This window comes from Eleutherodactylus coqui, chromosome 1 (genome assembly GCF_035609145.1).
Source record: "Eleutherodactylus coqui strain aEleCoq1 chromosome 1, aEleCoq1.hap1, whole genome shotgun sequence".
In the NCBI taxonomy this organism is placed as follows: domain Eukaryota; kingdom Metazoa; phylum Chordata; class Amphibia; order Anura; family Eleutherodactylidae; genus Eleutherodactylus; species Eleutherodactylus coqui.
The window spans coordinates 275,982,201-275,998,491 of record NC_089837.1 but is presented as its reverse complement, the minus strand read 5'-3'; the positions used below and the strand labels follow the sequence as shown (position 1 = coordinate 275,998,491).

Genomic DNA, 16,291 nt, shown 5'->3' with positions numbered 1-16,291 from the left:
TAGTAGAGCACCCTTTTGCTGTTATGACCGACTGCCAACATAATAAATAGCCAGACGCCAGCTTGTAAGAGTGTTCCTGAGAAATCTTAGCCCACTTCTCATGGACAATAGCCTACAATTCAACAATATGCTAGGGCTTGTGTGCTGCCTCCTCTTACATTAAAGTCCTGCCAAATACTTTCTATGGGGTTCAAGTCAGGAGACTATGACAACTGCATCAGAATCTTCCAAATTTTTTGCAAACAGCTGAGAGTTTGTAAATTTTGCAAATGCATCTGATTTGCATGGGGGAAAATAGAATAATTTTAAGTGCAACTGTATATTGCAACTTCATAATGTAGTAAATGTGTAGTGTTTTGTATTATTATTAGAGATTAGCGAGCACCAAAATGCTCAGGTGCTCGTTGCTCGAGTCAAGCTTTCCACGATGCTCGAGAGTTCGTTTCGAGTAACGAACCCCATTGAAGTCAATGGGCGACTCGAGCATTTTTGTATATGACCGATGCTTCGCTTAGGTTTTCACTTGTGAAAATCTGGAAAACATACGAAAGTCATGGAAACGCCACAGAAACGGATAGGGCAGGGGCAGCATGCAGGGTTGCATCTCAGGCTCCCAGGTCTCACTATTAAGCCACAATAGCGGCAAGAGTGTCCCCCCCTCACCCCCCAACAATTTTTACTTCGGACAACCCCTCATTAGCAAGGCACACCTTAGCTAAGCACCACACTACCTCCAACCAAGCACAATTACTGCCTGTGGGTCACACCGCTGCCTCTTCTTCAGGGTTACATGCTGCCCAACCCCCCCACACGACCCAGCGTCCACAGCGCACACAAAAGTGTCCCTGCGCATCCTTCAGCTGCCCTCATGCCACACGCTCGCTTCATAGTCACACCACCCTCATGTCTATTTATAAGTGCGTCTCCGATGAGGAGGAACCAGAGGCACACACTGCAGAGGGTCGGCAGGGCCAGGTAGCGACCCTCTTTAAAAGGGGGGGGGCGACAGCCCACAATGCAGTTGAGAATCAATGAGAAATTGACGTTCGATCTTCATTCCAATAAAGTGCCAACCTCCGTCAAGAGCTGCAAACGTGGGCATGAGTTACATAGCTATGGGGAATCCATGTGCCCACACAGTATTCATTCTGTCTAGGTGTCAGATAGCTCAATCGACACCGCAAGGGGAAAGCCATCTGCACTCTGCCCCCTACCCAAGTCAGTCAGTGTCTTTGTGCCAGACAGGTCAAACACCGCGATGGGAAGTCTGTGTACACCCACAGCATTGGTGGGTCCTAGGCAACCCAAGACATGAACAATAAAGAAATCAGAGTGGCCAAACATGGCAGACTTACACTGCGCCGAGGACATAGGCCTCGGTCAACAGCTTCAGCAATCGTAGGCATGAAGCGGACTTCAATGCTAGTACACCTGTGAAGGTCTCATTAAATCAGTTACGTTTTCTTTCACCGCTCCAAAGACTGGATTAGCCAGGAAAAAGTTCCACAGGCCCAACCTGGTGTAGTTGTAGTGTAGATTAAATACAGGTGGCTTCGGTCCATACTGCATGCCCCAGTCAGACTGGGGTTCTTTATAAGTAGACACAGTCAGTTACAACTCCCCTATGGGAAGTCCGTGTGGACCCACAGCATGGGTGGGTCTCAGGAAGCCACCGGCAGAACATTAATAAATCCCATTGCAGTGGCCTGCACAGCTGAGCTAACGTCAGATTTAATGCAGGTGGGCTTCGGCCCACACTGCATGCCCCAGTCAGACTGGGGTTTTTTATAAGTAGACACAGGCAGGTACAACTCCCCTATGTGAAGTCCGTGTGGACCCACAGCAGGGGTGGCTCCCCGGAACCCACCGGCGGTACATAAATAAATCCCATTGCAGTGCCCTGCACAGCTGAGCTAACGTCACATTAAATACAGGTGGGCTTCGGCCCACACAGCATGCCCCAGTCAGACTGGGTTTTTTTATAAGTTGACACAGGCAGGTACAACTCCCCTATGGGAAGTCCGTGTGGACCCACAGCATGGATGGGTCCCAGGAAGCCACCGGCGGTACAGTAATAAATCCCATTGCAGTGCCCTGCACAGCTGAGCTAACGTCACATTAAATACAGGTGGGCTTCGGCCCACACTGCATGCCCCAGTCAGACTGGGTTTTTTTTATAAGTAGACACAGGCAGGTACAACTCCCCTATGTGAAGTCCGTGTGGACCCACAGCAGGGGTGGCTCCCTGGAACCCACCGGCGGTACATAAATAAATCCCATTGCAGTGCCCTACACAGCTGAGCTAACGTCAGATTAAATACAGGTGGACTTCGGCCCACACTGCATGCCCTAGTCAGTCTGGGTTATTTTTTTTTGACCCATGTACGTTGAACACCGCGATGGGAACACTTAGTGCACCCATAGTATGCACAGACCCCTGTAATACTCCTGTAGCAAAGGTATAAGCTGACCCCACTAACAGTTATGTTGCAGAAGTCTAGGGAGACCCTATTAACACTTCTGTAGTAATAGTATAGACGGACCCCAGTAACATTTCAGTAGCAGCAGTATAGGCAGAGCCCATTATCAGTTACATTTCAGTTGTAACTGTATCGACAGACCCCTGTAACATTTCCGTAACAGCAGTATAGGCAGAGCCCAGTATTAGTGGGATGACAGTAGTAAGAGTATAGACAGATAGACAACACCTATGTGGAAAAGCTAGTATTTTCTGAGACAAGAGAGGGGCATTTGATTGCAATGAAAAGGATATTCAAGGCACTGAAAGTCTGCACTCCTCCTCATCTCAAGCTGAAATATGGAAAGGCTTCATTCATATGTTTTCCATTGTCCATTTCAAAGTGTTAGCAAATAGCAAGTTTCCGGCTACTACCACGCATCTTTCTTAGGAATTACCAAAGATGATCACAAGTAAAGGCCTTATCATCGGTCAGTCCAAAATCATTCAGGGAGTATGTGGTTCTCAGCTGGTCTGCTTCCACCAAGGATCGGTGCCTGCTGCTACTCTGTCCCTTGCCCTGCAGGGATGCTGTGTTCTATAGTCACCTGTATTCCGACCTCAGCTGTACGCTTATCTTTGGACTTAGCAGTACCAACAAGTTGGAAGTCACCATTGCTCTACAAGTCGGCTGAAAGCTTCAGCTAGGGATAACGGACTACTACCGCGGTTTTGTTTAGTAGATTTTCGGAATTTGGCCAGGATGAAGTTGTGGAGTGTAGACAGACTGGGGTTCTTTAGAAGTGGACAGATGCAGTTACAACTCCCTGTGGACCCACAGCATGGGTGGCTCCCTGGAACCCACCGGCGGTACATAAATATATCCCATTGCATTGCCCATCACAGCTGAGGTAATGTCATGTTTAATGCAGGTGGGCTTCGGGCCACACTGCATGCCCCAGTCAGACTGGGGTTCTTTAGAAGTGGACACATGCAGTTACAACTCCCTGTGGACCCACAGCATGGGTGGGTGCCAGGAAGCCACCGGTGGTACATAAACAGCTGTAATGCAGGTGGGCTAAAAATTAATTTGATTACACTGTAGGCGAGGGCCCCCAAAAATTGGTGTACCAACAGTACTAATGTACCTGAGAAAAATTGCCCATGCCCAACCAAGAGGGCAGGTGAAACCCATTAATCGCTTTGGTTAATGTGGCTTAATTGGTAACTAGGCCTGGAGGCAGCCCAGTTAAAATAAAAATTGGTTCAGGTGGAAGTTTCAATGCTTTAATGAGAATTGAAACGTATAAATATTGTTTAGAAAAGTTATATGAGCCTTTTGTGCCACAGAAAAATTGCCCGTTCGGGGTGATTATGTGAGGTTTCAGGAGGAGGAGGACGAATATCATACACAGATTGACAAAGGTAAAGGTCCCCATTTTTTACGGTGATAGAGAACAATGCTTGCATCCGCGGTTGCAGCGAAAATAATCTTTAGGTACTGCTGTTGTCCGCTGGTGGAGAAGAGAAGTCTGGGGAAATCCAGGCTTTGTTCATCTTTATGAGTGTAAGCCTGTCGGCACTGTCAGTTGACAGTGCACTAAACACCCTCTCTGACAAGACGCTAGCTGCAGGGCAAGCAAGCATCTCCCGGGCATACAGTGCGAGTTCGTGCCACGTGTCCAGCTTTGACACCCAGTAGCTGTACGGAGCAGAGGCGTCACAGAGGACGGTCGTACAATCGGCTACGTACTCCCTCACCATCCCTTTACAGTGCTCCCTCCGACTCAGCCTTGACTGGGGAGTGGTGACACAGTCTTGCTGGGGAGCCATAAAGCTGGCAAAGGCCTTGGAGAGTGTTCCCCTGCCTGCGCTGAACATGCTGGCTGATCTCCGCGCCTCCCCTGCTACTTGGCCCTTGGAACTGCGCCTTCTGCCACTAGTCGGATAGGAAGTTTACCATCAGTTTGTCACCTGTTACCTGTACGCAACACATGGCTGTCCTCACTAGGAAGATCACTTTGAGGATCCTCCTCCTCCTCCACAGGCCATACACGCTGAATGGATGAGAGACAAGCAGCATGGGTACCCTCTGCAGTGGGCCCAGCTGTTTCTTCCCCCTCCTCCTCCTCAGGCTCCTCCCCCTCCTCCTCCTCCTCCTCCTCCTCAACACGCTGAGATATAGACATGAGGGTGCTCTGACTATCCAGCGACATACTGTCTCCCCCCCGCCTCCGTTTCTGACCGCAAAGCGTCAGCCTTTATGCTTTGCAGGGAACTTCTCAACAGGCATAGCAGGGGAATGGTGACGCTAATGATTGCAGCATCGCCGCTCACCATCTGGGTAGACTCCTTAAAGTTTCCAAGGTCCTGGAAGATATCTGCCATCCAGGCCCATACATCTGTAAAGAATTGAGGAGGCTGACTCCCACTACGCCGCCCATGTTGAAGTTGGTATTCCACTATAGCTCTACGCTGCTCATTCAGCCTGGCCAACATGTGGAGCGTAGAGTTCCACCATGTGGGCACGTCGCAAAGCAGTCGGTGCACTGGCAGATTAAACTGATGTTGCAGGGTCCGCAGGGTGGCAGCGTCCGTGTTGGACTTGGGGAAATGTGCGCTGACTCGGCGCACCTTGCCGAGGAGGTCTGACAAGTGTGGGTAGCCTTTCAGAAACCGCTGAACCACCAAATTAAAGACGTGGGCCAGGCATGGCACGTGCATGAGGCTGCCGAGCTGCAGAGCCGCCACCAGGTTACGGCCATTGTCACACACGACCATGCCCGGTTGGAGGCTCAGCGGCGAAAGCCAGCGGTCAGTCTGCTCTGTCAGACCATGCAACAGTTCGTGGGCCGTGTGCCTCTTCTCTCCTAAGCTGAGTAGTTTCAGCATGGCCTGTTGACGTTTGCCCACCGCTGTTCTGCCGCGCCGCACGACACCGATTGCTGGCGACGTGCTGCTGTTGACACGTCTTGATTGCGAGGTAGAGGTTGCGTAGGAGGAGGAGGAGTAGTAAGGTTTAGTGGAGGTGGCATACACCACCGCAGATACCAGCACCAATCTGGGGTCCGCAATTCTGGGGGTGGGTAGGACGTGAGCGATCCCAGGCTCTGACTCGGTCCCAGCCTCCACTAAATTCACCCAATGTGCCGTCAGGGAGATATAGTGGCCCTGCCCGCCTGTGCTTGTCCACGTGTCCGTTGTTAAGTGGACCTTGCCAGTAACTGCGTTGGTGAGGGCGCGTACAATGTTGCGGGAGACGTGGTCGTGCAGGGCTGGGATGGCACACCGTGAAAAATAGAGGCGACTGGGGACAGAGCAGTGCGGGGCCGCTGCCGCCATCATGTTTTGGAAAGCCTCAGTTTCCACAAGCCTATACGGCAGCATCTCCAGGCTGATCAATTTGGCTATGTGCACGTTTAAAGCTTGAGCGTGCGGGTGCGTGGTGGCGTATCTGCGCTTTTGCTCCAACGCTTCTGCTAGCAACAGCTGGACGCTGCGCTGAGAGACATAGCTGGATGGGGCCGAGGACAGCGGAGGTGAGGGTGTGGGTGCAGGCCGGGAAGTGGTCGTGCCTGTGTCCTGAGAGGGGGGTTGGATCTGAGTGGCAGGTTGGGGCACAGGGGGAGAGGCAGTGGTGCAACCCGGAGGCGGTGAACGGCCTTCGTCCCAACTTGTGGGGTGCTTGGCCATCATATGCCTGCGCATGCTAGTGGTGGTGGCTCCCCGGCTGATCTTGGCGCAACAAAGGTTGCACACCACTGATCGTCCGCGCTCTCAGTGAAAAACTGCCACACCTTTTGAGCACCTTGGCCTCTGCAGGGTTGCATGGCGCGAGGGGGTTCTTTGGGAAACAGCTGGTGGATTATTCGCTCTGGCCCTGCCTCTACCCCTGGCCACCCCACTGGCTCTTCCAGTGTCCTGCGGCTACACTTGCCTCCCCCTCCGAAGACCTGTCCTCAGTTGGCTTATCAAACCAGGTGGGGTCAGTCACCTCATCGTCCAGCGGCTCTTCCTCCGAATCCTCTGTGCGCTCCTCCCTCAGACTTACTGCCCTTACAACTGCCTCACTGATAGACAACTGTTTCTCATCATAATCATCGACCTCCTCACCCACCGAAAGCTCTTTTAGCCAGGTGCCGGAAGTCCCCAGCCTCATCACTCGGACCCCGGGAACTTTCCAAAGGTTGGGCATCGGTCACGCAAGCTCCTCAGGTGGGAGAGGAACCATTTTTTTCCCAATCAGCGCTGGGGCCCGAAAGCAGTTCCTGGGAGTCCTCCTGCTTATCGGAATGTGTCATTTTCATGGAGTGAGGAGGCTGGGAGGAAGGAGAAGCAGCAGCAAGAGGATTCAGAGTTGCAGCAGTGGATGGCGTAGAAGACAGGTTGCTGGAGACATTGTTGGATGCACTTTCTGCCATCCACGACAGAACCTGCTCACACTGCTCATTTTGTAATAAAGGCCTACGACGTGGACCCAAAAATTGTGATATGAAGCTGGGGACCCCAGAAACTTTCCTCTCTACTACTCCCGCAGCAGCCGGCTGTGATTCACCTGGACCAAGAACTCGGCCTATACCCACACACTCACTTGGAACTCCGCATCCACGTCCACGTCCTCTAGCCCTACCCCTCAGCATGGTGGATTACGAATAGAGCAGACACAGAGCGGTGTAAAAAAATTTTTAATTCTTATTGGCGTGCAGTTGGAGTGAGACAGGGCTTATGTAACGCACACTGTAGCCAGGAAAAATATAATTCAGAAGACTGCAAGCACGCCTAGCTGTGCAATATGCAATAATGATACTCCTGAGCTCACAGCAGCCACGCAGTGAAATGCAGAGAGTGACAGCTAGCCGTAAGGATTTTCTGTTTTGTTTATTTTTTGGTAATTTTTGGGCAATGCAACGCAATGCAGACTATATTGCGCCAATGTGAGTTTCCCTGTATGGGGGTCTGTCACAGTGCGTGCAGTTTACAGCAGACACACAGTGGTGTAAAAAATGTTTAAATTCTTATTGGCGTGCAGTTAGACTGAGACAGCGCTTATGTAACGCACACTGTAGCCAGGAAAAATATAATTCAGAAGACTGCAAGCACACCTAGCTATGCAATATGCAATACTGATACTCCTGAGCTCACAGCAGCCACGCAGTGAAATACAGAGAGTGACAGCTAGCCGTAAGGATTTTCTGTTTTGTTTTTTTTGGTAATTTTTGTGCAATGCAATGCAGGCTATATTGCACCAAGGTGAATTTCCCTGTATGGGGGTCTGTCACCGTGCGTGCAGTTTACAGCAGACACACAGCGGTGTAAAAAATGTTTGAATTCTTATTGGCCTGCAGTTGGAGTGAGACAGCGCAAACTGCAGCCTGGAAAAAAATTGTTCGGAAGACTGCAAGCATGCCTAGCTGTGCAATAATGAGGTACTACAACTACTGCAGCCACGGAGTTAAATGCAGACGGTCACAGATAGCCCTAAACATGTGCTTTTTGGGGGTACTTGTTGACAGGATTCTACAGTAGCACTGTCCGTGCCTCAGCAATACTGCCCCTATACTCAGTAGAATTGGCTGCAGACTGAGAGCGCAATAGTCTGCAGAGCCCAAGATGAAAGAAAAAATTTCGTGCAATGCTGCTCCTAGCAGCAACAACTGAAATTCACACGGTAAGATGTGGCCCTAAGGAGGACCGTTGGGGTTCTTTTAGACAGGATTCCACACTATCACTGTCCCTGCCTCACCAATACTTCCCCTATACTCTAGAATTGGCTGCAGACTGAGAGCGCAATAGTCTGCAGAGCCCAAGATGAAAGAAAAAATTTGGTGCAAAGCTGCACCTAGCAGCAACAACTGTAATTCACACGGTAAGATGTGGCCCTAAGAAGCACCATTGGGGTTCTTCTACACTACCCACTGTCCCTGCCTGACCAATACTGCCCCTATACTACGTAGTACAGTCTGCAGCCTGAGAACGCTATAGCCTGCACGTCCGATATAAAAAAAAAAAAGTATTGTGCAAAACTGCTCCCAGCACCCACAACAGTAGTGCATTAGGTGAGCTGTGGCCCTAAGAAGGACCGTTGGGGTTCTTGCAGACGCTAACACTCTCCCTATAGCAGCAGCAGCACTGTCCCTAATCTCTGCCAGCGTGTGTCTGAGGCGAGCAGCGGGCGGGAAAAATTTAAATACTCGGCAGTCACCTGATCTCGCCAGCCACTCACTGCAGGGGGGTGGGATAGGGCTGGAACCTCATTGGAGGAAGTTGTAATGCCTTACCTGCATGTCTATTGGCCAGAAAATGGCGCTAACATTTCAGGGAAGTAAATGTTATTGACTCGAGTACCGCGTGGTGCTCGTCACGAATAACGAGCATCTCGAACACCCTAATACTCGAACGAGTATCAAGCTCGGACGAGTATGCTCGCTTATCTCTAATTATTATTATATGTGCTGTTGACCTTTTTACTACCTGATTGGACTCTTGTACAGAATGATCTATTCTGTATTATTACCAAATCTAAGCATCAGCTTCACTATAAGAATTTAACAGTGCTTAAAAATGTTGGGTAGTGCATTTTTGTTCATCAGTTTATAGATAGCCAACATCTCCACCAACTTAGCATTTTTATTTACTATACAGATTCTTAATATCTTCACAAATTAATCCTATAATTTCTATCTGACTCAGTTATCCCCTTTGCTCCTATAGGGAAATTTACTAAGGAAAACCCTTCTGAATAATTACCTGCAGAACAAGAAGTCAAATGCTAAAGGCGAGACAACTGACAACTTTGCCATTGGTAATAAACACTTCACCTTCCTAATATATCATCATTTTTCTAGGGCCTCATAGTTTCAGTGCAGGAATGACAAGAAATGTCTACAATGTGTATAAAAACCTCACTCATACCCCTGAGCTGTGCCTTGCTGTTCTTTGCAATTGTATGACCATTATGTACAGCTTTCCTTTAGTTTTATAGGAATATTTTTTTTTCTGTGATTTTTCTCTGTGGCTGTTCTCTTGACAGTTAGCATTTCCACTTTTGTTTTATTTTCTATACTCTGGACTGAAATCATATTACCAGTTTTCTTGACAGGTCAGGACCAGGACTGGTCTGCAATAGCACCAATTCAATGTAAGCTGGACCGAGAGGGAGCAACAAAACTTGTGGCTGACCTTATAATGAATTCCAAAAATGATAAAATCTTTCAGGAAAGCATTTTATTGGCCATCAGATTGTTGGATGGTGGTAACACAGAAATTCAGGTATTACAAAGCATTCAAAATTATAACCTATTAATACATAGGTAAAGGGGTTACCAACTAATATTTTTATGTTATGACACATCACAATACCATAACATTTTGATCAAGGGAGGTCTAGTGTCTGGAACCACCATTAGTTTGAGAGCTTATTCCCTGCACATCAATGCTCTTCACCACCCGCTATGCAGAGAAATTCAAGTTAGCCCCATTGAAGTGAATGGAGCTGTGCTGTAGTTTCCTGGACAATGGGTGGCTGGGAGTGTTGCTTTGCAAGAAAATGCAATAAAGGAGAAATACTCTCGACCAGTGTCCCCCTTCATTTTGGTTATTGTGAGGGCCCTGGTAGTCAGAATCCCACCATTCATTAAAGCGATATTCCCATTACAGCAAGTTAACCCCTATTCACAGGATAAGGGACAATTTTCTGATTGGTGGAAATCCAACAGGAAATTACTCGGCACTTAACTCGCATTACCAATAACCTAATGCACATTACCAATCACCTTCCAAAAATAAAAGATATTTTAAAGATTAAGTGTTACAATAAATGTTTTTTTTTTTCTTAACACAAGCAACACAGTATTAAGGTCCTTGTATACGAGTAGATATATTGCCCATAAAGAGTGCTCATCGACAGTATAGAAAGTTGATTTGCACTCATTGAAGGAACTTTTTACACTAAGAATTTGTCGGAGATGAATGGCTGCACAAGAAATCTTTCATAGCCTATGATCACTCGTGCAGCTGTTAATGCTTGCTTACATGGGGAGATGTCATGCATACAAATGATCATTTTTGTGTAGAAATACACAGCTACCTCACCACTTTAATATTGAACCAAGTCATCAGAGGAAATAAGAAAAATGTTTTCTTTTCACTACCTGAGGTATTATCAGTTGTTCCTGTGATCGTTCATCTCCCACAGTGTTTCCTAAAAAATACGATCTACCTCTAAACGAGCATTTGCTGTTTTCTCTGTTGATTGCAGGGATGTTTACACTGGGTAATAATAGGAACAAACATTTGTTAGGCTGATCATTTACTGGTGTAAAAGAGCTTTCAGACAAGTTGTTCAGTATTGCAGGATACTTTAACAGCATTAAGATTACACTCCAAATATAGCTTACGGCCCTTTTACACGCAACGATTATCATTCAAAATTCGTCCAAACGGATGATCGATAATTGTTACATGTAAACGTGGGCACCCTGCACCTTTCGTTCCAGTTGAATGCATTTCGCTCATCTTTCAAAAGACTGCAGAATGTTTTCCCCGCGGCATGTTTACACTAGTTGCGAGGAGAACAATATAATGTGTCGGCAGCTGTTTGCACTGTTTGGCATGTGTTTAAGCTCACCCTGGGCTCTGCAAACAACTCCAGCATGTCCTTTTACATGCAAATGAAGATGATAAAATGTTAATGGCCATTAAAGCCATAACCACTTTACGCAAATACATCTGTCAGCAGTTTGAAAGATTATCTTTGTGTGTAAAAGGGTCATTACACACATCACTATATGGTCTAAAACTAAAGCCAGCAATGCAAAGGAAAATTTGTACCAATCTGTCATTGTTTCGGTGTGTATGAAACACTTGAAAGAGAGACATACCAAAAACAATGTTTCTTCATAGACGTGTTATAAGAAGGAGAAGAATTTGGGATTTAATTACAAACAAACTACAAAAGACATGTGCACAATCATCACATCACTGAAAAGAGGAAAGGTTTTTTTTATGATATACCAGAAAGTTTCTTTTTCTGCCACAACGCAGCATATTTTCATAAGACATGTGTGGGCAACCAGTGTTTTTCTGTTTGCATATGAACAACCAAGTTCAACAAATTTTCTGTGCCACTTGCAAATTTGCTTGTGATAAGGTGGCTGTTTTTGCAATCAACACCGGAATTCACATTGCGCTTGAACTCAAGCATACAAAACTATTTTGCCTGTGGTGTCGCCATTGTCCTACAAACTGTAAAAAAACAAGAAACAGCGGTGAGGTGTGGCAGAAAGTAGAATTTACTGGTGTGTCATTAAAATTGTATACCTATCTTTTGTAGTTTGTAATTAGATCCACAAATCTGCTCATTTTTGAATAACCCAGTATAAATTATTGTCGCTAATATTTAGAGTAATAAGATAGAAAATTCTTATTTGTAAAGCGACACACTATTACCCCTTTTCATAATAGTCCATCTAGTATATTTTTTGAATGCATGCTTTTTTGAAAAAGTGTTGTAAATTGTTTATTGTAAAACTTTTTTTTTCTTAAACTATAATTTTTTTTCTCTATAGAATCAAGTTTTGGCCCTGACAGGTTCACAAATTCGTATTATGAAACATATCAGGCTCCTCTTTTCCCTTGGCTTTTTTCGTTATGTAACTGTTTCTTAGATGGTTTCACTATGCCTTCTTCTATTCTTCATTCTACTATCACCCTAATTCCTAAACCAGGAAAGGACCTGCAAGTTTGTTCAAACCACAGGCCTAGCTCATTGATTAATTCTGACATTAAATTGTTAAAATAATAGGGATGATGGAACAATACCTCTACAGAGCCACCCATTGGAAGCCAGCATTCCTGCAAGTGAATGTCAGACTTCGTAGACAAGTCTTATAACAATGACTGTGAATTAAAAACCAAGCCAGAATACAGTACACAGACAGCTGTATTGGGGTGTCTGTCCTTTATCAGTGTACTGTAGTTTTCTGGTTTGGCTAGTAGGAGGCCTATAGAGTGGGTCAGAAAGGGTATAGTTTTTCCTTAATGAGAGCGCAGAATCATAGAATGGTAGAGTTGGAAGGGACCTCCAGGGTCATCTGGTCCAACCACCTGTTCAGTGCAGGATTCACTAAATCATTCTGGAGAGATATTCGTTAAGCCTTTCTTCGAACACTTCCATTGAAGGAGAACTCTCCACCTCCCGAGGTAACCTGTTCCACTCATTGATTACCCTCACTGTCAGAAAGTTGTTTTTAATATCTAACTTGTGTCTCCTCCCTTTCAGTTTCATCCCATTGCTTCTAGTCTTTCCTTGTGCAAATGAGAATAGGGCTGATCCCTCTGCACTGTGATAGCCCTTCAGATATTTGTAGACACCTATAAAGTCTCTTCTCAGCCATGTTTTTTGCAAGCTAAACATTCCCAAATCTTTTAACGGTTCCTCATAGGACATGATTTGCAGACTGCTAACCATCTTGGTAAGTCTTCTTTGAACTTGCTCCAGATTGTCGGTTGTCTTTTTTAAAGTGGTATTCCAGTATGAGGTGTGACTAAGGAAGAGTAGAGGAGGATAATTACCTCACGTGATCTAGACTCTATGCCTTTCTTAACACATCCCAGAATTGTGTTTGCCTTTTTGGCTGCTGCATCATATTGTTGACTCATGTTCGGTCTATCATCTATTAGTATACCCAAGTATTTTTCACATGTGCTGCTGCTTAGCCCAATTCCTCCCATTCTGTATGTGCTTTTTTCATTTTTCTTGCCCAGATGTAGGACTTTGCATTTCTCCTTGTTAAATACCATTCTTTTTGTCGCCGCCCACTGTTCAAGCTTTTCTAAATCTTTTTTAATACTCTCTCTGCTAGGAGGGATAGCTAACACTAGAGAAGACTCTACTGCTAGCTATCTTTCCTAGCTTTGTGTCGTTGGCAACTTTGATCAGTTTCCCATTAATTCCCTCCTCCAGATCATTTATAAAAATTTTGAACAACACTGGGCCTAGGACAGAGCCTTGTGTTACCCCACTTGATACATTCTTCCACTTGGATGTACAGCCACTTAGACCACTCTTTGAGTATGATCACTCAGCTAGTTGTGAATCATCCTAACAGTTGCCTCGTCTATCCCATATTTGGTCATTTTTTTCAGTAAGTATGGTATGAGATACTTTGTCAAATGCTTTACTAAAGTCAAGATATACTAGATCTACCGCATTCTCCTGATCAACGCATTTGTATCCAAGTACTTGCATACATGCTGTTTAATAATTTGTTCAAAGATCTTTCTCGGTATAGAAGTCAGGCTCACAGGCCTGTAGTTTCCTTGATCCACCTTCTTCCCTTTTTTGAAGATAGGGACAACATTTTCCCTTTTACAATCTTCTGGGACTTCTCCTGTTCTCCAGGAATTTTGAAAGATTATGGTGAGTGGTTCAGCAATTTCCTCCGCTGTTTCCTTTAGTATCCTAGGTGTAATTCATCTAGACCTTGAGACTTGAATTCATTTAAGTTAGTTATGTGTTCCCTTACCATCTCTCTATTCATATATAGCATGCATTCTTTTATTCCCCCAATACCACAGGGAAGATCAGTTGATGTTCCATCTACTTTCTGAGAGAAAATAAATACAAAATAGGAATTTAAAAGTTTGGCCTTCTCAACATCTTTTAAGCATCCAATAACATCTTTGACTTTTCTTTTGCTTTTTCTTTTTTCCAAATAATTTTTATTTGAGTTTTTCAAACATACATGTATACAACACATTTACATGTTTTCTTTTCACTTGCCATAAAATAAGCAAATTTCACATTTGCATTACATACATAAACATTTTTTAACATCTATTAAGATATGAAACTGATGAAAACAGTATGTAACCATGTCAAACTGATAACTTATATTGTCGCCAGGGTTTCCACATAGAGTTAAAGGAATTCAGGTTGTTGTTAGATTTAGCATATGTTTTTTCATACAGATAGTGGTCTGCTAAGGTGTCTAGTAGATCTTTAATACACGGGGGGAAACACGATCTCCACCTTCTAGCTATTATATGTTTCACTGTCAGCAAAAAGTGGCATATCCATTTCCGATGCGATCTGGGTATAAGGTCACAATCCAAAAGCAGAAGCGCTGTTTGTGGACTGCTTTTCACCTGAATGCCCGTTATTTTTGGGATGAGAGCAAATATCTCTCTCCAGTAGGTTAAGACCAACGGGCATTCCCAAAAAATATGTAGCAATGTTCCTTCTTGTCCACAATTTCTCCAACATTCCTTGCTTAACAGGGGGAAGCTTCTCGCCAATTTAGTAGGGGTAAAATACCAGCTTGTTAATATTTTATAGTGAGTTTGCAATAAGCTTGCTGCTAGGGTGGATTTGTTAGCCCACTCAAAAGATTTCAACCAGGGAAGTTGGGAGAACCTCCATCTCAAGTCTGTTTCCCAATTCACCAGGTGTACTCTTTTTGAAACGCCTATGTCTCCCGATAATACATTATAGAATTTTCTTGTTTTAGACTCCTGCTTAGAGTTGTTATCTGTAAAGAGCGGATTCAAACCATCAGGAAGCGCGAGCAAGTGTATTTGTTTTTTTTTTTTTAAGAAGGATTGGATTTTGTAGTACGTAAAGTATTCAGTGGTTCCCAACCCAAATCTTTCTCCAAGTTTATTGAATGAGATTAATTCTTCCCCCTCTAGAATATCAGAGACATTTCTAACTCCCTGTTTTCCCCCATGTATCAAGATTCAAATCTTAGATAAAATAGGTAAGAGCCTCCAGTGGTAGATCAATGGATTGCTCACCCCTGGAGTTTTTAAATTTGTATACATATGCATTCCACGCTTGTAGTGTTGCAAGCATTGGTGGAGACATATCCTGTACACTCAGTAAAGGAGATATTTTCGGGTATAGCGTTCCAATTGTGAATGCTTTGAGGAGAGAATTCAGAGATCTATTTTTGTTTAAATGCTTTTCTATTAGGCTCCATGTTGTAGCCTCTGATTCTCGTAGCCAAGAGCTAGTTTGGTTGAGAATTGTCGCTTGATAATATGAATGTAAATTTGGAACTCCCATTCCACCCTGTTTGCGATGTTGGTAAAAAATCTGGGCTGCAACTCTTTATATCTCATTAGCTGTTTTTGAAACCCTGATATAGTAGATTGTGGAATTGGGTAGGTTAAGGTGCGGAAAAAATACAAAATTTTCGGTAATATCAACATCTTATATAGGACAGTTTTCCCTAACCAGGAATGCTCCAATTTCTCCAATTGTTCCAGTTCTTTTTGAATAGTGAGATGCAAAGGGCCCAGATTTTTCAACACTATTTTAGATAAAGGAAAGCATAGTTTTATGCCCAAGTATGGAATTTCGGAATGCCACCTAAAGGAGAACTCTCTCTAGATGTCTAACTTTAATTGCCTATCTACATTGATTCCCAGAATTTGCGATTTATCTATATTTAAATTATAGTAGGATGCCTTACTAAACAATGATATATTTTCTGATAATTTTCTCAAGGAGGTTAGTGGGTCAGTTAAAAATAGTACAACGTCGTCCGCAAAGAGACCAATTTTATGCTGACGAAACCCCAGGGGTACACCTCTTATCTCTGATGTGGTTCTAATTAATTCTGCCAAGGGTTCCATGATCATTATAAATAATAATGGTGAGAGAGGACATCCTTGGCGTGTTCCATTCGTTATATTAAATGGTGTGGATAAGACTCTATCCACCAGGACCCTAGCAGATGGGGAGGAGTACAGGGCTCGAATAGCTTGTAGAAATGTGCTCCCTACTACAAATTTTTCAAGAACAGCAAACGCAAACCCCCAATGTAATCT

General features: G+C 44.7%; 1 protein-coding gene across 3 annotated transcripts in view; it reads left to right on the top strand.

The window, feature by feature from the left end:
* Nucleotides 1-16,291, top strand: part of ITPR3 (inositol 1,4,5-trisphosphate receptor type 3) — a 665,728-nt gene that overhangs the window by 470,353 nt on the left and 179,084 nt on the right. For all 3 annotated transcript variants that reach the window (XM_066609086.1, XM_066609095.1, XM_066609083.1), the window contains 2 exons: nt 9,170-9,260; nt 9,558-9,727. In XM_066609086.1, coding sequence (XP_066465183.1) covers nt 9,170-9,260; nt 9,558-9,727 — 261 coding nt within the window. The remainder of the gene's footprint in view (nt 1-9,169; nt 9,261-9,557; nt 9,728-16,291) is intronic.